Source organism: Lissotriton helveticus, chromosome 4_1, assembly GCF_964261635.1.
Source record: "Lissotriton helveticus chromosome 4_1, aLisHel1.1, whole genome shotgun sequence".
Lineage (NCBI taxonomy): Eukaryota > Metazoa > Chordata > Amphibia > Caudata > Salamandridae > Lissotriton > Lissotriton helveticus.
The window spans coordinates 1,391,803,595-1,391,826,051 of NC_136063.1; the positions used below are offsets into that span (position 1 = coordinate 1,391,803,595).

At 44.4% G+C, this 22,457-nt stretch overlaps 1 protein-coding gene across 1 annotated transcript in view; it reads right to left on the reverse strand.

Moving 5' to 3' along the window:
* CDKAL1 (CDKAL1 threonylcarbamoyladenosine tRNA methylthiotransferase) overlaps positions 1–22,457 on the reverse strand; it is a 2,471,408-nt gene that overhangs the window by 2,284,985 nt on the left and 163,966 nt on the right. Inside the window, exon 3 of the mRNA XM_078687932.1 lies at positions 14,161–14,273. Coding sequence (XP_078544058.1) covers positions 14,161–14,273 — 113 coding nt within the window. The remainder of the gene's footprint in view (positions 1–14,160; positions 14,274–22,457) is intronic.

Genomic DNA, 22,457 nt, shown 5'->3' on the forward strand with positions numbered 1-22,457 from the left:
GTCTGCTAAAGGACTATGGTCAAAGGAACCAAACTAGGTAACCGTTCCAAAAGGTAAGGTCTGTTTAATTAATAGTGTAACTTACAATAATTTAAGTAGAATCTAGTTATTTTGACAGAACGCCACCTGAGAAGGATTCTGTATTTTCTTCAAATGCATCCTGATAGATCACAGACAACGAACATGTGCCTAAAACAAACCAGACATGTTGGTCTTACCAGTGCTTATAACAGTATCCTATAAATGAATAACACCATGTAAATAATTAGAATTGAAAATGTATAAATTCTGGCAATACGAGACTGAATTAAACCTTTCTAAGTTCTGGGGAAGGAGTGGCTTTGGAGTGTCTCATTCTGCTATGCACTTAGACCCTTTTATTCCCCGCATCTTTCTGAAAACCTCTCTCTAATCTCTTTCAACGCCCTTTTCACTCACACCTTCTGCATTTACTTTCTTGCGTCTCTCGATCATCTATAAACACAGAATTCTCTTTTCGTTTTTGCACAGTCTGAATTTCCACAACTGTGTACCTCTGTCGTCCACTTTCACATAATGTAGGCATTACTATTAGCATGCAAGTTAACATTGCCCTGAAGAGAGGTCAATGATTGGAAGAGCATGTAGTCTGCACACCCTTATGATCTACAGACTCACTGTGAGGAATGCGTACTACCTTGAAGTCGTACCCAGTAATCACCCAGACTGTAATTAGTAGCCATTCCATGATGCCAATATTATGCTGTGGACAGGTAGAGAAAGTAAAGACAATCAGAGGGGATAGGAGTGGGAGATTTAGAGAGAAAAATAGAAGCAAGTAAGAGAGATAAAGAATACCGGGGACTCCGCTACATTATGCTCCCAAACAGGACATTACACGTCCATGATTGTTCAGCAACTTTGAGCAATGTTTGTATTTTTTAGGACAACAAATTTATGGTGAAATTAAACCCCTTTAGCCACTAGAAGGGACAGTGACTGACTCATTCAAGTGTATTGCATGATTTAATTCCGTTCTCTGATGTGTACTAACCATAGATGATTCAAATGAAAAGCGGTATATAGAGTAAAGGGTTTCAGAGGTTTACTAACCGTAAATTATATAAAAGGAAAGCTGTGTATAGTGTAAGGATTAGTAGCGCAGCAAGGATACCATGGGCTCTGGTGCAAGCAATGAAAAGGGCCCCTTTTACTGCTGTTGCGGTAGTAAAATCCAGCTATGATCAGGATTTAAAGGGCCCCTCAGAGCTCAAGGCCCCGGTGTCATTGCACCTTGGACAATAATAGTAGATGCGCCCCTGTTAAAGGTATTCTAAAGTTTCTGTTTAGAGTGTTTTCACAACAGTTTGGTTTATTTTGTCACATCAGCTATGTAAAAGTTGTATCTTTGGACTCGTAGACTCTGTTAAAAATTGCTTACCCCAGTATTGTCTTTTACCTAAATCAGCACATAGAGCACTGAAATTGTCTTTTTTCAATGCATTAGTGATTTTAGCTAATTTATTCCAAAATTGTGCTTTAAATGCACTTTTGATTTAATCCTTTTCAAAATGTTCACAGGGCAGGGGAACCTCCTATCAAAATCTTACTATGAGAAAGGCTTCTTTGCTGAAATTCAGATCGGATATTACATCAGACTTTTAGCAGTGCCAGTCGAGGATTTGTGGGTGGAGCTAATAGAGTAAGTGGGTGGAGCAATTGGAGAAAGTGGGTCGAGCCGGAGAAAAGTAGGTGTGGCGCCCGACAAACATTTGAGCACCTGCACTTCATATTTTACAAATTAAGCACTGGTGGAAAGTAATCCAAATGTGCAAAGTGCTGAAGAAGGGAAGATGTGTACTGAGATACAAGATTTGGAAGAAAGGATGGTTGCAAGGGAAGGCAGTGGTTGTGCAGAGTGAGGGGACCATTGATATTGGAGAGGGCTGAGCAGTAAACCTAAATGGTTGTCTGAAAAAGATTGTGAAATTGTAAGTGATTACGTTTATTTTTTTGTTTCGTTAAAGGGAGGAAGATGTGTTATGTTCTGTAATAGTACATTATTTGTGAAGTTATGTATTCTTATCGTCTTTTGAAGTTGTTATGCTCGTGCTTGCTTCCTGTAACAGGGGGGTTCCATTCTGTTACTGTTACTTGGAAGCTGGATGAGCAAGGAGGCAGTAGGAGGTTTATTACCTCTTGTATTGGTGTTCCAGCAGAGATTAAACTAAGTGAAATATACCTCTTTTAGTAGAGTCATACTTTACACAGACCTTCCCGCCTCTGACTGGTCGCTTGATAGGTAGGCACCAAGCATAGAGAAAGGTCCTCCAACTCACACGACGGGGTATATGGGGTGGTCGCGAGACGGTGAGTGCAGTAAGGGGCCACCTCCTGCAGCACTGCAGATTGTGAGTTGCAGAGTGGGACTCCATGATTGGAATAGGCATCGAGGCGAGAATTATCAGGTCCATGGAATTTTGAGCCCAAGACCCGCCGAGCCGGGGAATTGAACCCTGGTCCCGGGCTAGACCTCTGCATCAGGGTCTGCCGCTCTAACCATTGAGCCACACCCTGTTTGGCAGACTTATGGAGTGCACAATGCAGTGTTTACGCAGGCCTCAGCAAAGGTCAGGCCCTTAGACCTAAACATCATTCAGCTACAGGCCCAAGTTTCTTTTAAAAAAAATATTTTTGGGTCTGTCGAACTCCGGGTGGGTCCTGGGATCCGTGGACCTGCAATGCAAACGGCATTTTCTCTATTTGTGAGGGTCGTCTGGGTCTCTTTGTGCCCTCCATAATGTTCTGTGGGTAACTGCATGCGCCGTTGGCATATGATTGTGCTCTGTAAGCAGGTTTAGCAGAGTACTTAGCAGCATTGACGCACATTCAAGGGGAAAGGCAAAAACTTTTCCAGAGAGATTTTGAAACTTTAACGTTATTACATATTTCACTAAAAGCTATACATACTTTTTTTTTTTATAAACCTACTAATGTTACGGGATATACAAAACTAAAAGTGTACATTAATTCACGCAAGGGGATTTGAACGGTCACTTTACATCTACTGCAAACAAACGAATTCACAGGTATATACCGCCATCTACTGTTAGAACAAGGAAACTGGTCGAATTTGTTTAGATGATGGTTATTATAAACGTCAAGTTTTCAGAAATGCACAGGGGCATGATAAACTGAAAAAAGTGATCCCTGCAAACGGTTCTTTTAAAACGGGGTTTACAAATAGTGCCACAGACTTCTCTGGTAAAAAAAAGCATTATATACGTTGGAAAAGCTGTTAGGCTGATACACAACGCGCTGTTTCAGACTAGCCTTCCTGTATTTAAGACTCGGAGTCTTAATGTTCTACATTCTCTTCAAGCAGAATAACTTCAACAAAGGGAACAACCAGACAATTCACTGTGTCTGGTAAAGGAGTGCGACTTGCTCAAACCATCGGTAAAAGCAAAAGCCTATTTTTTGTCTCAAAAAGCACACACTGCCGCAGTGGTCCCAGTCATTCAAGGAAACTAATTTGTGTGTGGATGTGCTCCTTGTCAAAGGACAGAATGCAGACACTCACAGGCAAATTAGCCAATAAATTGAATGAGTTGAACCGCTGGCCCATGCTGTACCCTGTAGTGGGCAGAGGAAAAATATGAATGACAATAACAGACCACTGAATGAACGCGGCTAGTGGCAGACCGAAAAACAGAAAGCTGAGCAAAATAGTGCATTTATTGCTGACAAAATTATGCAAAATTCTAAGAAAATTGTGCAAAATGATGCTTTTGAAGCAAAATGTACTTTGCTGATACTTAAGCAAATTTTTTTTTAACCCCTTCGATGCTCATGATGGAACGGTTCCGTCATGAGCGTCGGTTGGCCTGTGCTCATGACGGAACCGTTCCGTCATGAGCCCGTTGGCTCATTAGAACGTTCAGCACAGCGCAGGAATCTGCGCCGCGCTGATGTGGTTAAAGCCCAAATGTTCATTTTGCGTCAAATAGCTTTTTGAAGAAGAAGACTATTTCAAAACGGAGTTAGGAGACAGATTCGAGTCAAAAAGGTCTCTTTTCCAAATCTTTTCAACACAAATTAGTTTTCCCGTGGCATCTCATGAGGACCCCTGATATTAAAAAAAAAAAAATATGCATCTATACAAAATAGCGTAACATGAAATTCGGGAATATTGCCAGGGTGATTACAATTTCACCCAGTCCTAATTACAAGTTGGGAAAAATGTTGAGCCAGATCATGGTAGCACATCTGGTGCTAACCAACATCACCATGTGTTAAAAAAAAAAACCCTTACCATTTCCAAGCTTTATTTCGATCATTATAGACCATAAAAGAAAAAAAAGAAAATGCATACATCACTGAATTTAGACAGTAAAACATCCATAAACATTGCAGAATATAGCCATTAACAATGGATGGTACAGATTTCATGACAGTTACAAAATATTAAAATGTAAAAAACATTTAAAACAGTATATTCATGGTTTAATAAGCTCTAAGCAGTGGGAAACGGAAGGGTAACGTGTACCGGAGAGTTAAAAAACTTGCAACGCCTGAGCCACATAGAGTTAAGGAAACGGGGCACGGCAAAAACAATCTGGGGATGAGTTTCAGTTCTCATAACTCTGAGGGCCTCCCTCATCTGTCTAAACCCCAGGTTCCTGCATATTGGTAGGAGCCAATACCTCCTGGGTACATTATAACCTGGACAAAAGAAGAAAACGTGAGTGAGAGTCTCTTCCTGACTATCACAGGCAGGGCAACCAACAGGGGAGGCTTTGGCCATTTGTTTGTAAATGCATGGACTGGCAGGAAATAAAAAAATAAAAAGATCAGCAGTTTAAAGAAACAAGAAGTCAAACTCAGTGTAAAATAGCACAGTTTATCCCCTGCTTCCCCTACCAACATTTCATACACATACACTCGGCAAATGCAGAGACGGCTCCACCACGAAGGCAGAGGAGCATTGCCTCACTGCTCGCAGAGCAGAAAAAAATTCAAATAAAATGATAACCACGTTATTATCATTTTATTTTTCTTTACTACGGGGAGAGGTTAGGGAGGGGCGGGGCTGGGGTCACAAGGGGAGGAGTGGTTTGAATGCTCCAAGTGTGCATGACTGCTTTGCTGGCCGTCTCGGGCCCGCCAAACAGTCAAGCACACTTTGCATCTTCCTTACCAGGCTGCAATGCACAGCCTGGTGGGTAACATTCACAGGCTCAATGTCCCCATCTGAGCGTTGAACCACGGTGCTCAGACCAATCACAATGCTGCAATTGGCTATGGTGAGCCAATTACTCAACAATAAAGAAAGAGGGGACCGGGGAGCGAGTTATGGTCCAGTGTCCATGCTCCTCAAATGTAGTACTTCAACAAACACGAGGACACTGTTCACACCAGGGCAACAGGAGGCAAGACAGGTTCTCCCTCCCATTTACCTAGGATTTCTTTCACTTTTTCTTCTTTCTCTTGTGGCTAGGGCACATGGGTAACGTACCCGGTACCCCACCTTAGGAACAGTGTCCTCGTGGTGGTTGAAATATGGGGAGCCAATCACATCGCTGCATTGTAGCGTTGTGATTGGCTATGGAAACCTAGGTGCTTCCTGGTGCGGACCTCGCCGAGAAGAGGGGCAATGCGACGGAGAGACAGCGGGCGTGTTAAAGGGAAGTGCTTTTTAAAATTAATTCATTTTGCTTTCAAACCCCCGCCCTGTCACCCCCCTTCCCTGCCAGCCGCCACTGCAGCACATTCAGAAGTACGCTGCAGAGTAATAGAGGCATTTATTTACAATTTTCTACCTACTACACCAGCCATGCAGCATTACACTGCAATGCCAAAAATAATTTTATTAATATTATCTTTAGGCTCAGCTAGGCGCTACCAATAAAATATTGTGATGTGGGTCAAAAACTTACAGTCACAGACTAGAGTCCAGCAACTCATTTTCAGTGAGCCTTGGAACCCTCAGAACAGCAGCATTTACAAGCACAAATTAAGCTTCCCTGAAGTTTAGTACTGAATCACTGAGACTCTGTTAGAATGCATCAAATAAACGTATACTCCTTTTCTTATTTAACATGACGTTTTTTTTATCATGGCCCAATAACGCAGCAACGCATAGGCATGCTTTACATTAAAGTCAACAGGTCTGGCCTTGGCAAGCTGGTATGATGGCTTAAGTTTTTTTCTTATTTTTTTATTGCATGCAGACATAAAAAAAAAAAACATGCGACTGTCTGAATGTGGTGACCATATCTTTGCAATAAACATTTTCAAGTAAAATGCAAACAAAATAACCATAACATATTAATCATAATCGTGCACTACTCGTGCCAAGCAGACAAGTTGAACTAGAAAATGTAAAGAGACAATTTTTAGTTTTAATACAAATCATAGGATAATATGATTCTTAACAGAGCAAACAAAATGCACAATTGCCTTTAACACACGAGGATGACTAAAATAAATAAAAGACAATTAACAGAAAGAAGATATATTAGCAAAGTAAAGTAGTGACACAATAGCCCTGGTACTGAACTGCAGCAGATAAATAAGCAGATGCGATGAGGCAAAATTCCCTCACTCGCAGTGCAGGAGACCTGACGACTGAAGTTGGCTGACCCATTATCCCATGGCATTGGCTGAGATGGGCAAAAGCAAAACGTGAATGACAGGTGAAAAGAGCGACGGATGAAGAGGCATGGTCCAAAGCCTCTGTGTGTGTATTCTTAATTTAGGGATTTTCCTTTGCTATGAAAGTGCCTGGTAAGACAGCTAAAGTGGCCTCTAGGCCTAACCTATAGTTATTTATAATGTTATTCTGTTTGCCTTGTCGTTCCACTAGGTTTGGTTTCTACTGCCTTAAACAAAGACACGCCTGTAGGGAAATTATGACTTTTGCTTTTCAAAACTCATTGGTTGCCTCTGAAGCAGACCGTCTTGCTTATATTTATACGACGTCTCTTCTTCCTGCAGAGTCAGTCTTCCAAAGTAATTATTTTAAAAAAGAAGTGTTCCTCGTGGTGCAACTAAGTTGTTTAAGGGGCTGACTGGATCTTCAGCTTTAACTAACATCTGAGACCCAGAAGCAAGTTCTCTTCCGACTGGTGCCCACTTTGAGCTAGCGCACGGCTGAGGAGGTCTTCAAGTTCTCTTCCTACTGGTGTCCAATGTGAGCTAGTGCACGGCTGAGGAGGTTTACAATTTATTTTCCTACTGGTGTCCAGAATGAACTAGTGCACGGCTGAAGGAGGTCTTCAAGTTCTCTTCCTACTGGTGCCCAGTGTGACATAGCACACGGCTGAGGAGGTCTTCAAGTTCCCTTCCTTCTGGTGCTGAGTGTGAGCTTGCGCACGGCTGAAGAGGTCTTCAAGTTCTCTTCCTACTGGTGCCCAGTGTGAGATAGCGCACGGCTGAAGAGGTCTTCAAGTTCTCTTCCTACTGGTGCCCAGTGTGAGATACGCACGGCAGAGGAGGTCTTCAAGTTCTCTTCCTACTGGTGCCCAGTGTGAGATAGCGCACGGCTGGTGAGGTTTTCAAGTTCTCTTCCTTCTGGTGCTGAGTGTGAGCTTGCGCACGGCTAAGGAGGTCTTCAAGAACTCTTCCTACTGGTGTCCAATGTGAGCTAGTGCACGGCTGAGGAGGTTTACAAGTTCTTTTGCTACTGGTGTCCAGAATGAACTAGTGCATGGCTGAGGAGGTCTTCAAGTTCCCTTCCTTCTGGTGCTCAGTGTGAGCTTGCGCACGGCTGAAGAGGTCTTCAAGTTCTCTTCCTACTGGTGCCCAGTGTGAGATAGCGCACGGCTGAAGAGGTCTTCAAGTTCTCTTCCTACTGGTGCCCAGTGTGAGATAGCGCACGGCTGAAGAGGTCTTCAAGTTCTCTTCCTACTGGTGCCCAGTGTGAGATAGCGCACGGCTGGTGAGGTTTTCAAGTTCTCTTCCTTCTGGTGCTGAGTGTGAGCTTGCGCACGGCTAAGGAGGTCTTCAAGATCTCTTCCTACTGGTGCCCAGTGTGAGATAGCGCACGGCTGAGGAGGTCTTCAAGTTCCCTTCCTTCTGGTGCTCAGTGTGAGCTTGCGCACGGCTGAAGAGGTCTTCAAGTTCTCTTCCTACTGGTGCCCAGTGTGAGATAGCGCACGGCTGAAGAGGTCTTCAAGTTCTCTTCCTACTGGTGCCCAGTGTGAGATAGCGCACGGCAGAGGAGGTCTTCAAGTTCTCTTCCTACTGGTGCCCAGTGTGAGATAGCGCACAGCTGGTGAGGTTTTCAAGTTCTCTTCCTACTGGTGCCCAGTGTGAGATAGCGCACAGCTGGTGAGGTTTTCAAGTTCTCTTCCTTCTGGTGCTGAGAGTGAGCTTGCGCACGGCTAAGGAGGTCTTCAAGATCTCTTCCTACTGGTGTCCAATGTGAGCTAGTGCACGGCTGAGGAGGTTTACAAGTTCTCTTCCTACTGGTTCCCAGAGTGAGCTAGCACACGGCTGAGGAGGTTTTCAATGTTTCCAGTTGTTTGGTAACACAACCATCAATATCAGTGTTTCGCTCAGTTCCGATGTTCAAAGAGTTCATCTCTACCTCTACACAGACGTTAAAATTATTGATGGCTAGTCGGAACAAAAAGTAGATGCCGACTAAGTTATAAAAATATAAATATATATTAAAAAACGAAATACCTGGAGGTTAAGCTGTAAGACACTTTAAAATGAGTATTTATAGAACGTATGTGACATTTCAAAACGGACTCTGCGACCAAATAGCAGGAGATACAATGACAAAACCTTTAATGAAGATTCACAGCAGCTTATCGCTAAATGTGGTCGCCTTCAAAACAATATCAACACAACGAGGCATATATGCGAGGGCATATAAGCACATTACGTTGTAAAAAAATATATATGACATTGCGTGAGCTGAACATCTGAAGATTTCGATTTCCACGCAGAAATGAGTACTTTCTGAATGTGTTCAGTTAGGAAATGTGTGAAAACACATTAACCCAATGGCCATTAGACAAGCTGCTCGATTCCTTAATTGCCATGGAATTACTTTCAACACTGACAGAAGCAATAGGACTAGCCCTGGCCAGTTTGTGACAATTCTTTGAAACATATGCAATGGACATTACATTTTTAAAAGTAAAACGGAATTAAAAATGCTACTATGTAGAGGAGGTGTCAATATGATTGCAAAAAAAGTATTTAAAAAAATGGCCCCACACAAAATAAATAAAACTTGAAATAAAAGTAGAAACAAAAGATTAGATTCGGCCACACCTCTTAGAACTGACGTGGACTACTTTAAAGGAGGATGTGCACGACAAGCAAAAAGCAGTCATTCACAATAAAGACAACCGATGGCTTAAGGGAATTGATCCACTGCTTATGCTGTGATGGGTGAAAGCAAAATGAGAATGACACCTGAAGATGAACAGATTAGGTTGTTGAAGGGCAGCGGAAAAGAGAAAAAAAAATGAGTGTTTTTTTTGTGTGTCTTGGTCTTTGGTCAAGCACTATTTATAACAATTTTCTTTTTTTTGATTCAGATTCCCATTTCGAACCGTGGATCTATGGCAAGCTTTATGCGTATGTACCGCAAACCCAGGATAATATTCTGTAAGAAGAGATCATAAGACAGAGCGTTCACTGGAGCTGCACCAAGGATCTGGAATTAACTCCCACCGAATATTAGGAGCATCATGTATTGTCCTCAGTTCAAAAAGGAGACTAAGGCATTTTGATGGGAAAATGTCTCCCATAACTAACTCCAGGCTACAATATGACTATTCTGAGTTCTGCAGACAACCCATCGAGCCACTACAGTCTGCTGTTCAAGTAGTCCTTCGTAAGGTATAAGACAGTTACTCCTTTGGGGCAATCTAAAGGGATGTTGTCCACAGTCAAGTAACCCGAACAATGGATATTTGTTTTAAAATAGCAATATTACAACCATCGTAGACAGTTAGGATATCAGGAGTGGACCTTTTCTGGTTCAGAAGATTGTTTATAGCAGGTTTTACCTTTACCTATAGATTTCCTTATTCTCAATATGTTGCAGGTGGGACATAGGTTAGCATCTGCCAATGCTATTGAACACGTTCTTACGCTTCTGATTAAAGAAATGAATATCCTGATTGTAAAGTGATGATGATGTAAAGCGCTCTGACACCCAATTTCTTGGGTCTTGTTCGTGCTATAGCAAACACTGAATAAACAAATATATACAAAGCGATAAGCGGCTCCCTTTTTAGCTGGATACCACTACCGCATCTATGGCAGTGCGGGTCCGTTACAACGGCACAGCAATACCGTATCAACATCAGCCACAATACTTCAAAAAGAAGTCGGATCACACTCACGAGTGAAGGTAGGTAAATCTATTTATTCCATTACTCCCGTCTACACGTGACCAAGGTCTTAGCAAGACCGAAACGTTTAAGGAATTTGTTGGTCTCTGTAAGATGACTGTTTGATTTTATGGACTAAAGAAAATTACTTACCTTCACTTGTGAGTGCAATCAGACTTCTTTTTGAAGTGCCCTTGCAGATTCTGTGAAATTAAGTGACGACTCCGAGCGCATGACGCTGGAGATGATCTAAGAGCATGCCGCGCCTGCCCTTGTCTTTCACTGAAAACGGACCAATGAGACGTACGGAGGCTGACTGCCCCAACACTTTTCTGTATTCATTGATGTCTCTGAGCGCATGACGGCAGAGGTGGTTTGAGACCACGCTGTGCCCGCCCCTGATTTCTTTTCAACATATCCATGAGCATTTAACGAGCACCACGAGGGAGCAATATAAAACCCCCTTCTCACCTGCTGGTAGCCAGCCAGGACAGAACTCACAAGGCTATACAGACTATAATTTTCTTGTCCTGAGTAAGACCCTAGTTTGATGTTCATAAATTGCACAATAATCCAAGGGTCGAAATGCCAACGCATAACTAGAAGCATTACAGTCCAACCTGACCATCATAAATAGAAGGAACAACATTTTGTGCCCTGGAATTTTATTCCTTCTATTTATGATGGTCAGGTGGACTGTAATGCTTCTAGTTATGTGTCGAAGTTTCGACCCTTGGATTATTGTGCAATTTATGAACATCAAACTAGGGTCTACCTCAATGATTTCACGCTGTGCCTAAATGTAGTTGTTTATATGTAGTAATTTTTATGTACCTACTGTATTACGTTGTGATATATCTACAATACACCTCACTCCCCTTATGTTTCACTTTTGTAATTACACTAGAATTTCATCTGTATATGTCCTGTTCCATATGAATACATGATTTTTTCATATAAAGTTTAAATACGCTTCAAAACAGTACAATTAGTTTGTGCCTTTTCTTTTCAAATACGTGATTAGACAGATCATTTTTATAACATTCAAGGAAATTCCATGGTAGAAGGGGATAGAGGTCAAAATGGCAATTTAAAACTGAACACCAGGCTGCAGTGGCATGTCCAAGACGGTTTTAAGGGGTACTTTAGGGCGTAGCACAATGAGTGCTGCAGGCCCATTAATAGCATTTGGGTACATGTGGCACCATCTACTAGTGACTTACAAGTTAATTAACAGTTTTACAGCCTGGTGCAGCAGCCGCTTCGTCACACATCACTATGGGAATCCACTTGCCAAGTTCCACAACTGGACCTCGCTCCCTCTAAGTGCTCTACTCTTCTTCACAGGGCACACTGGTCTTGGCAAGCAGGCAGGCGCTGGTGCTCCAGGCTAGCTGGTGCTGGATTTCCCTTGATGATATCTCCTCACCCATTGGGGAGACAGGCAGCCTTAGCCCCAGTCCTGTTCACAGGCAGAAGACTTGTAGAGTTCTCCTCCTCGACATGCATCATGACTGGCTGCTTGGCGATGGACAATTTTGGGGGCCTCAAGCTACCCTTCTTAAAGTTCTAGGTTGCAATCCCTCAACATATCAGGACACAGAAATGAGAAGCCAACCCAACTATCATTAGACACAGTGTTGTGGCATTACCTGTATGGGCACATATTAACGTTTGCACATGGTTCTGTAAAACAGTTGCTCTACTATGTAAACTACACTTCGCCAGAGTTAAGACCAATGGGATGGGAACTGTGTAGAAGGAACAGAGAGGGTGACAGCTGATGCCATAAATATTTACTCTTCACTCTGCATGCAAATTTAGAGGACGTTATGTGGTAAGAGTATACAGGTCCACAGATGGAGACATATAGCATTGCTCTATGCAAATGAAAAGATACTGGACATGTCTGACAGTCTAAACCCTGATAACTGTTAAAAAGGTTGGGTCATGGTTGAAAATTAAAAAAAAGAAATCTTTCCTGTTCTCATTATGAATTCTGAGGACCGATACCCAACACTCACTGCCTCGGTCGGCCTCACACAAGAGACTGATTCATTCCTCTCTTCAGGGATATACATTACTCCTATAAGCAAGAGGTGGAATGGGCTCAACACTGAAATTATCCAAAGCTTGAGGAAATACATAGCTTTCTGCCAACAACTTAAACTATATTTTGCAGGTGAAATGGTTATATCCATGATGTTTCATTGCAGCCTGTATCTGCTCTCGTGTTGTATCATTTTCATCCACGACTTGGGTCCAAGTGCCAGCATAACATTCCGACATCTCCGATATGGGGTGGTAAAAGTAGTAGAGTCAAGATGAACCCCCATACATTGCCATTATGAAGACGGCGGGTTTAGAGTCCTTGACCTAGATGGTTTAATTTAGCAACACAGATGTAATACCCTGCAAATTGATTCAATCAAAACCCAAACTTGGAGCTGGAGTTACCGAAAGTGACATTAGATACAGAAATTTTACAGGACCTACTTTTTCAGCTAGGTGGTAATAAACAATTGGTCAACATGACACTCCATACCTGAAAGATATTCCTGAAGAAATGTAAATGTAGAAGCCCTTACGCACCCAGGTGAGGTACTTCCAGAATTTAAATAGACTGAAATTAATATGGAAATGCTTGTGGATAAAGGGGGACCTGTTTATTGAAGATAGGTTACTTAGTAAAGAATAAGCTCAAATAATTTATTATGTGGGTGTAAATCATGATTTCTAATATAATAGGTGATGGTGGACGGTACAAAACATATGCAGCCTCCCACGTCATCCACACTCGTAATTTAGGGGCCATATACTTCAATTAGAAGTGACCCACCCAAAATGCAACTGACAGTCAGACAAAAGTATGAGACAGTCTGCAGTACAGAACTGTCCAACGAGGAACGGTAGGCTGTGATTGCGCCAATACACACAGTAACAGGCAACACAAAAGTTACATTAATACATTTCCATATATTCCACAGAACCTATATATCATACCACCAATGTCACATAAATTGAACCCAGACCAGGTGCTGAGATACCCCAAAAGTGGCGATACTGATGCAACTTTTTTTCCACCCAACATGGATTTGCCCAAAACTGGTTTGAGCGGTGGACAGTTGTCAGAAGAGTGTTGGTGTCAATTTGGACTTATAACTCATAACAAGCTTGTTGGTCATTAGAACTAATACCATGGCCCCTCTATAAGGAAATAATATGTACACTTTACATCAGTAGAGGCTAAACGCCGACTGGCAATAACAAATGTTGTGTATTAGGCCTCCTAGAATAGAAAACTGGATTAAAGACATAACAGATTAGGCAAGTGCTGACAGATGCATGATTAGAACAGGCGATGAGCTTCTGGAAGCCTGACATACTGGAAACAACACGATATGGACTTGCTCAGTCCACAAGATACCAGACCACTATAAAATGTGTATGTGAAACATGCTTTTTTAGGCCTATGACAAAATGTGTTGCCGAGATTATGAAGATGTCTTCATGTTAGCTAACTGATATATACACGTCTTATAAAATGACGTAAACCTCTGTTGACACAATAAATGTGATAAGCTACATAGCTGATGACTGGTGTCCTTTTGGCAATGCCCATGTTATTGTTTGGTTTAAAAGATTATTTTTATTAAAGTAACAAAAATAAAACCGCATTTCAGGAGTAAAACCTTATGAGCACGAGTGTATGGTGACACCAGGCACGATTCTTCTCGAAATCTCAACTCTGTCAGGAAGATTAAATCCCAGTAGCATAATATTATTTTCCTTTGAATACAGACTAACAGTAAGGTGTTACCTGTGATTTTGTAGCCGTATGCAGCCAGCTGTCCAGCCATGTATTCTCCATCAGAGTTGTTGTGAGAGCAACCCCAGGTTCGGATCCAAATTGTTTGAGTGCCCGGGATAATACTGTTGAAAAAAGATAATAGAATAAACAGGTTTTAGAGACGAATAGAAAAATAAAGCCACAGGGCAAAGACAGGAGGTGTTTCACAACTCTGTTTAAAAAATATTTAATGAGTAAAAAAATAAGCAATCGCGGTAAAGTAAATGTCATAGATTGAGTATGTATAAATGCAAGCAGACTCGTATAGCACATACAGCAGCCGTTTTTAGCACTATTTTGACGAATTGTTAGCAAAATCTTAATATATCAAACTAATTATGAAATTGATTAGACTAAGTAAACCGAGTTTAGCCTTAATGGTGGGAAAGGTGGTCCCTTTCTTAACCTCTTCCGTGCGTCAGAAGGCCCTTGGCTGTCTGACGTCACTGTGGGCGTGTGCGTCTGACGTCACGGGGGCCGTCCGATTTGCGCACACGTTGAGTTCACCCATACAGTGGCGAAATGTGCGCCGCATGGAAGCGGTTAAATGCTGTAGATAGGGTGACCAACCGTCCGTAAATTTCCAGACAGTCCGTAATTTCGGCCGTCTGTCCGTTGTCCGTGAAGGAATCTTTAACGGACGCCATTTGTCCGTCATTTTAACAGGGCACCGGTTGCCCCACCCTAAAGCCGGCACAGCTTGCACCCACCTCCCTTCTTCACTCGGATGCTGCACAAAAGCTCCTCAGATACTCAGCAGCATTGGAGAGGCACAGCGGGATGGCAACCCTCACACTTCCAGCCCTTGATGACCTGTTAAGAGGTGCTGCAAAGGTGACAGAGGTAGGGGCTGCAGGTTCAGGGGCAGCGACATCTATTCACATGCAAACAGCCCTGAATGTGTCATGTCTCTGCTATTTAGAGGGGGGCTCACACATTCCATTTCTACCCAGGGCCCCAAACATCCGAGACTCGGCCAGATTACACCCCTGATTACACCGAGGCAGCACGTGGTTCTCTTCACAGAGCGTAATTACTGTCACTAAATTGTAAGCAAACCTCGGTTCTTCAAACATGCAGTCTATAATGTAAGAAAATAAAGAAATGGCACAATCACACCCACACTGATTAACAAAGTATGGAGGACAATCAGTTCTCTTAGAGTATCTCCTGTAAGTACTGTACATCACAGTGGGGGATGGCATTTTGGACAGAGAGCCTGTCTTCTCGTTGTTTTGTGCAGGAGGGGGCGAGGAGCCCAATATGATACTAGAATACTGCATGCCCACCCTGGTGGATCCTGTTCCCTCTCCTGTGATGGCTCCTGCCCTCCCCTCAGTGATGGCTCCTGTCCCCCCATGTGGTGGCTCCAGTCCACCCCCCGCCTGTGATGGCTCCTGCCCCCCCCCCCCATATAGTGGCTCCAGTCCACCCCCACCTGTGATGGCTCTTGTCCCCCCCTGTGGTGGATCCTGTCTCCGCCCTGGGTGGCTTCTGTCCCAGTCCTGGAACTGCCCCTGCAGCGAGGGTGAAGTTCTTGATGGGCCTCTTCTCAAAAGGGCTCAGCTCAAAATTAATATGGAAAGGTGGGCGAGTAAGTAAGTGAAGGGATGGGTGAATGGCTGGATGAATTAGTGAAAGGGTGAATGGATGAATGAAAGATTGAATAAATGGGTAATGAGAGAGGATGGATGGATTGATGAGCGAGGGGGAGGATGGAGAGAAAATGTAAATATCTGGATGATTGGGTGGAAAGGTAGCTGGATGATGGATGAGGGGAAAGATGGATGAGGGGAAGGATGATGGATGAGGAGAAGGATGGATGGATGGAAAGGATGGATGGATGGAAAGGATGGATGGATGGATGGATGGATGGATGGATGGAAAGGATGGATGGATGGATGGAAAGGATGGATGGATGGAAAGGATGGATGGATGGAAAGGATGGATGGATGAGGAGAAGGATGGATGGATGGATGGATGGAGGGTAAAGATGGATGGATGAGGAGAAGGATGGATGGATGAGGAGAAGGATGGATGGATGGATGGATGAGGGGAAGGATAAATGGATGGGATGGATGGGTGAGGGGAAGGATGGATGAAAGGATGGATGGATGAGGGGATGGATGGATGAGGGGAAGGATGGATGGATGAGGGGAAGGATGGATGAGGGGAAGGATGGATGGATGAGGGGAAGGATGGATGGATGAGGGGAAGGATGGATGGGTGAGGGGAAGGATGGATGGGTGAGGAAGGATGGATGGATGAGGGGATGGATGGTGAGGGGATGGATGGATGAGGGGAAGAAAAGGTGGATGGGTGAGGGGATGGATGGATTGATGGGTGAGGGGATGGATGGATGAGGGGATGGATGGATGGATGAGGGGATTTATGAGAGGGGAAGGATGGATGGATGGGTGGATGAAAGGATGGATGGATGGATGAGGAGGGGAAGGATGGATGATGAGGGGAAGGATGGATGATGAGGGGAAGGATGGATGATGAGGGGAAGGATGGATGGAAGATGAGGGGGTGGATGGATGGATGGATGATGAGGGGGTGGGTGGATAATGGGTGGGTGAAAGGATGGATCAGTGGATTGGATGGTGGGTGGGTGAAAGGATGGATGAGTGGGTGCGTGGATGGTGGGTGCGTGGATGGTGGGTGGGTAGGTGACTGAGTGAAATGATGGATGGATTGATGGATTGATAAGTGCACGGGTGAATGAATGGACGTATGAGTGAAAGGATGGATGTAAGGATGGATGAGTGAGTGAAAGGGAGGGTAGATGGACAAAAGGATGAATAGATGTGTGAAGGAGTGAAATGATAGATGGATGAGTGATAGGGTCAATGGATGGATTTATGAGTGGATGAGTAGATGGATGGGTGGGTGGATGGATGGAGGAAGGATGGCTAAGTGAAAGGGTCGATGGAGAGAGAAAGGGAGGATGGATGGATGACTAAAATAGTGGATGGGTGGAAGGATTAGTAAGTGAAAGGATGGCTGGATTGGTGAAAGGGTAAATGGCTGAATGGATAAGTGAATGGATGGATGGGATGAAGAGTGGATGGATAAGAAAACAAGTTACTTACCTGTAACTTTGGTTCCCCAGTATTGGTAACTTTCATAGATTCCCATGCTTTGTATCATTCCCCGTCGTCGGAATGGGAGCCTCGGTAGTATAAAAACCATAGAAACAAAAGAGAAACTTAGGCCTAGGCCTCATCTCATTTTGTATTCTATCCACCTCTTTTTGTAAAAAGAGACCAAACTTTTGCCAGGACCAATCAGAGCAGCCTCACCCTCTAGAACCTTCCTGAGAGAGCTCAGAGCCTCAGATTTTCGTAGCCGTTGTGCAAACTGCCACTAACTCTGTAAAAGGATGAGCTTTCCCAGGGGAGGCGGGCGGGCGCATGGGAATCTATGAAAGTTACCAATACTGGGGAACCAAAGTTACAGGTAAGTAACTTGTTTTCTTGCCCCAGTATTGGAACTTTCATAGATTCCCATGCTTTGTATCAGAATAGCTAGCAGTAAAGTACCAAGAACACATTTTGTAAATACATGGCATCACATAACCATAGAAAGAATTCATAAAGCATAGTAAAACCAAACAAAATGTGCTCACCAGGATGGAGGGATCGTAGGGAAAGCTCACCTCTCAGTGAAACAGATTCCGCAGGACTGCCTGACCAACAGCCGCATCATCTCGTCCTGCAGACTCCAGGCAGTAGTGTTTCGTGAAGGTATGAGTACTGCTCCACGTTGCTGCCCTGCAGATGTCCTTAATGGCAACTCCCGAAAAGAGAGCCGCAGACGAAGCCACCGACCTCGTGGAATGTGCACGGACTCTGCCGTCCAGCGGCTTGCCCGCTTCCTGATGACAGAATTGAATGGCACTGGAGATCCAGCGGGAAATGCCACTCTTTGTCAAAGGCAACCCCTTACGAGGTGCACTGTAGGACACAAACATCTGAGTTGACTTCCGAAAGCGAACAGATCTAAGGATTGGAAACCCCCAATGGCAAAAAACCCTATGTAGCGGATTCTTGTTTAGCTCCCACTCGTGACACTGCTTTTCATTCCTGCTGAGACAATCGGTCCAATAGTTTTTGACTACTGGCACATGATGAACTTGCATTGATATCTCGTGGGCTAACAGCCATTCCCAGATCTGCTGAGCCAGGATTGAGTGGGAATGAGATCTTGTTTCAGTAGATAGAACATGGTGGTGGTGCTGTCCTTACCAATTACGATAGACACGTTTTTTGTGATCCTTGGCAGAAAACTGCTTTCAGATCCAAGAGATTTATGTGACACTGAGCTTCTTGGGCTGACCACCTACCCGGGATCTGTAATTCCTGAAGGTGGGCACCCCGCCATGGAAGTGTCCGACATCATAACCAACTTTGGTTTTATGTAAATGTAAATGTAAATGTAGGTGTACTTATATAGCGCAAACCTGTCACCCAAAGGGCATCCTGGAGCTTGCTTAGGGAACCCGTCCTGGTATTCCCCTGTGAGAAACCCCGGCAGGGTGTCCACAAGGTGAAAGCCAGGCATCCCGCCGCGAGGGGCCGTAGTGGAAATTAAGCAAGCTATTGCCCAGAGTTGCAGAGTGTGACCCCGTGATTCGAGTAGGCACCGGAGCGAGAATTGTCGAGTCCGTGGAATTTTTTTTTTTTAGCCCGAGACCCGCCGAGGCGGGGAATCGAACCCTGGTCCACGGTCGATCTCAGCTTCCGGGTCTGCCGCCTCTAACCACTGAGCCACGCTTTATTTTGAGGAAGGAAATACCTTGGGAAAGGTGGTCTCTGAATGCCCACCAGGACATTGCTGAAGTCATCACCGGAGTGATAGAAATTATGTTTTCAAATGAGCCTTAAGATTAAATCCTTTGAGCATCGAGCTGCTCCTGTAGAGGCCTCATTCTTAGGCAACAGTGCAGAATCCGCAGGATGCAGGACAACATCATCCCTAGCATTGATTTGAACGTACTTACTAAAACGCACTTTTTTGCGGACAGGCATTGTACTGTTTTCTGGAGAAGTAAGATCCTTTCTTTTGCTGGGAAGTCTTTTGAAAGCGTGGTATCCGGATATACCCCAAGGAATACTATCGACCTGGAAGTAGCCAGAGAGCACTTTTCCCGGTTGATTCTGAGACCCAGGGTGTGAAAGAGTCTAACGCAGGCGTCTGTCGATTTTCTGGCAGCCTGGAGTGATGGAGCCTAGACTGACCAGTCGTCCAGGTAAGGGAATACCTGGTGACTGGCTCACCGCAGAAAAGCCGCTACTTGGGCCAAGCATTTGGTGAAGACTCTTGGAGTCTACTTTAACCCGAAGAGAAGCACCTTGAATTGATAATGGCACCCTCCACCTCGAACCTGAGGTAACGACAATGTTTTGGATGTATGGGAACATAAAACTACGCGTCCAAATGATCAAGGGAGGATATGTAGTCCCCCGCATCCATGAGAAGCAAGCTTTCTTGGAGCAACAACATCCTGAAGGGTTGAGATTTGATTAACTTGTTCAACGACCTGAGGTCCATTATTTGCCCCCCATTTCCCAGTCTTTTTCTTTATTAAGAAGAAGTGAGAATATAACCCCAGAATGAGCAGAGAGGGTGGCACCTCTTCGATTGCCTGCTTGGAGAGGAGCAATCTGACCTCCTTCTTGAGGACTTGCAGATGTTAATGAGAAGTTCTACGCAGAGGCAAATTTGAGGGCTGTTGAACAAATTCCAGGGTGTGACCATGGCAGAATACGTCTAACACCCATTTTATGGAAGATATGAGCTTTCATTAATTGAAGAATTTGGAGAAAGCGGGACTACGGTAACAGGGGTCTGCGGATCCTCGTGTCTTGGTTGTGTCATGAGCCCTTCCCCCCTGATGATGGCCTCCGACATGCCGTTGCTCTACGGTAGGCCTGGGTTGAGGTTTGCTGAAAGGGCTGTGAAGTGAACTGAGAACGAAACCCCTGCTGATAATAGGGCTGAAAAAGTTGCTGGAGCGGAGGTCGAGAGATATATTGACCTCTTCCTTGGAAGGAAGCAAACTTTTTCTGCTGCAGATTCCTCGACGATTTAGCCATATCTGATTGATCGACCACAGCGCTTTATCCACATGCTTGCCAAAGACAAATTTGGCATCTAACAGCATATACAATACCTTGGCCTGAACCTCAGGGCGGAATGTGGTAGCTTTCAGCCACACCTGCCCTATCAACACTGCCGCTCCCACCATCTGCCTGAAGGCGGTCGGTAAAATATCCGGAGCCACATCAATCATCTCGGAAGAGGCTCTCTCTCCTTCCGATAGCACCTCCTTTGCCTCCTTCTTGTCCTCTGGCAGAAACTCCAGAAAGGCAGAGATGTCGGACCACATCTGGCAATCACACCTTCCAGGATAGCCATGGCGTTGAAGGCTCTGATGCCAGTGGCTGCCAAAGCAGAGACCCTTTTGCCAATATGGTCTAGTCTGCACCCTTCCTGGTCAGGTGGTTCCTCACACAGAGAAGAATGATTTTTAGATCTCCTCTCAGCAGCTTGAATAATAACCTAACCAGGCCAAGAGTGCCCAATCAGGCATGCAGGAAAGTCCTTGGGCACCCTGTACTTCTTGTCTAATTTTGGTACCACCACAGCAATAGAAGGTGGCGTCTTCATCAACTTTAGACCCTCTTGCCATAAGAAGTCAACAGTTTTTTTTATAGTGTGAACTTGACCCGAAGGTATCAGAGAGCTTTACATAAGCACCAGTCGCATTACATAAGGACACATGAATTTTTTTTTTGTTAGACATGGGGAGATTAATTGATTTGCCCAGAATCATAGGATGTTCAGTGTCATTGCCGAGACTCAAACCCGGTTCCCCAGATTTGAGGTCAACCACCCTAGCTGTTCGACCACATCCACCACAAAGGGAATGGATCGAGTGGAGCACTGCATTGTTGGTTTAAAATCATAAAATAAACACTTCGTCTGCTTGGCAGGCACAGAGAGATCAAAGCGCCTAGAAGCGCATTCCAACAGATCGTGGAACCCCCCTATATCTGCAGATTGGGAATCGGCTAGAGGCAGAGTAGTCATCGCACTCATCATGGACATCCAGGTCCAGCTGCAATTCCCCTTCCTCTAGTTGCTGGTCATCATCATCCTATGTTTGAGAAGGAATTTCAACAGGTGCGAAAAGGTCTTGCTTTTTGGTAACGGAGGCACAGACAAAGACACAGGAAACCTTTTGTAATAACCATTTAGCATCAACCTGAGGTCAGTGACTAATGAAACAGGGATATTAATGGAGGGTTCCAGAGCTTGTTCTTCATGTTCCTCGTAAGGGTAGCGTTCCTGAAATGCATCCAAATGTTGAGTACTGAGACGCCCCATATCAGAGAAAGAAATTTTTCCCTCCAAATAAGTAGATGGATTGCCTCTTCTTCCTCCGAGTCTTGGCACATAACTCTGAGTTGTGAGGGACTGTATGCAAGGCCATATGGACCATCATCTTCAGATTGCTGAAAATCCAGGAGACAAGTAGAAGCCACTGGAGGAATCTTTGCAAATCCTGCAGAAGAGGTGTAATTGGCTTGAGAAGTAGACTGTCCTTTTCCCTTGTCGACGGGTTCGTCAACGATATAACCGTCTGCGGCGATTGAAGAGTCGCCGACGGTGATCGAACCTGCCGAACCGTCGATACTAAAGCCTTCATCGACGTACATGGTCTAACTGCAGCCGAAGACTGTGACACAACCACTGCTGTCATCAAAAAAGCTGCCATCGTCATCTTGACCGTCTACGCAGTCGCTGACTAAACCATCAACGAAGCACCAGATTCAGTGTTTCGAAGGCTGTAGACAGTAATTTCTTCGTCAACGGGACCATCGACGAGCAAGTTTTCTCAGCTAAGGATTCCCTGGAAGGAGTATGAGGTGTCGACGGTGAAGCAGATCCAGACCTCTGGTGATAAGAAGAGGGACCGGACTGGTCTTTTTTTTAGCACTTTTTCCTCAACCCTCTTTTTACTCTGGGACCTGGATTTTTTAGGGTCTTTAAGCAAAGACGAAGACCCTTCTTCCTTTCTTTTTCTGAGGAGGTATGGGGCGTCTCCTCAGTCTCAGAACCTTTTGTCACTTTTTCCCTTTGCAACCCGAGCGCAGCCTACCCTCAGAGTCTTAGAGAGTTTTTGTGGAGAAAGTACAACAGTAATTGCAATCGCTGTGCCTGTGGTCCGGATACAGGCAATAAACACACTCCTTATG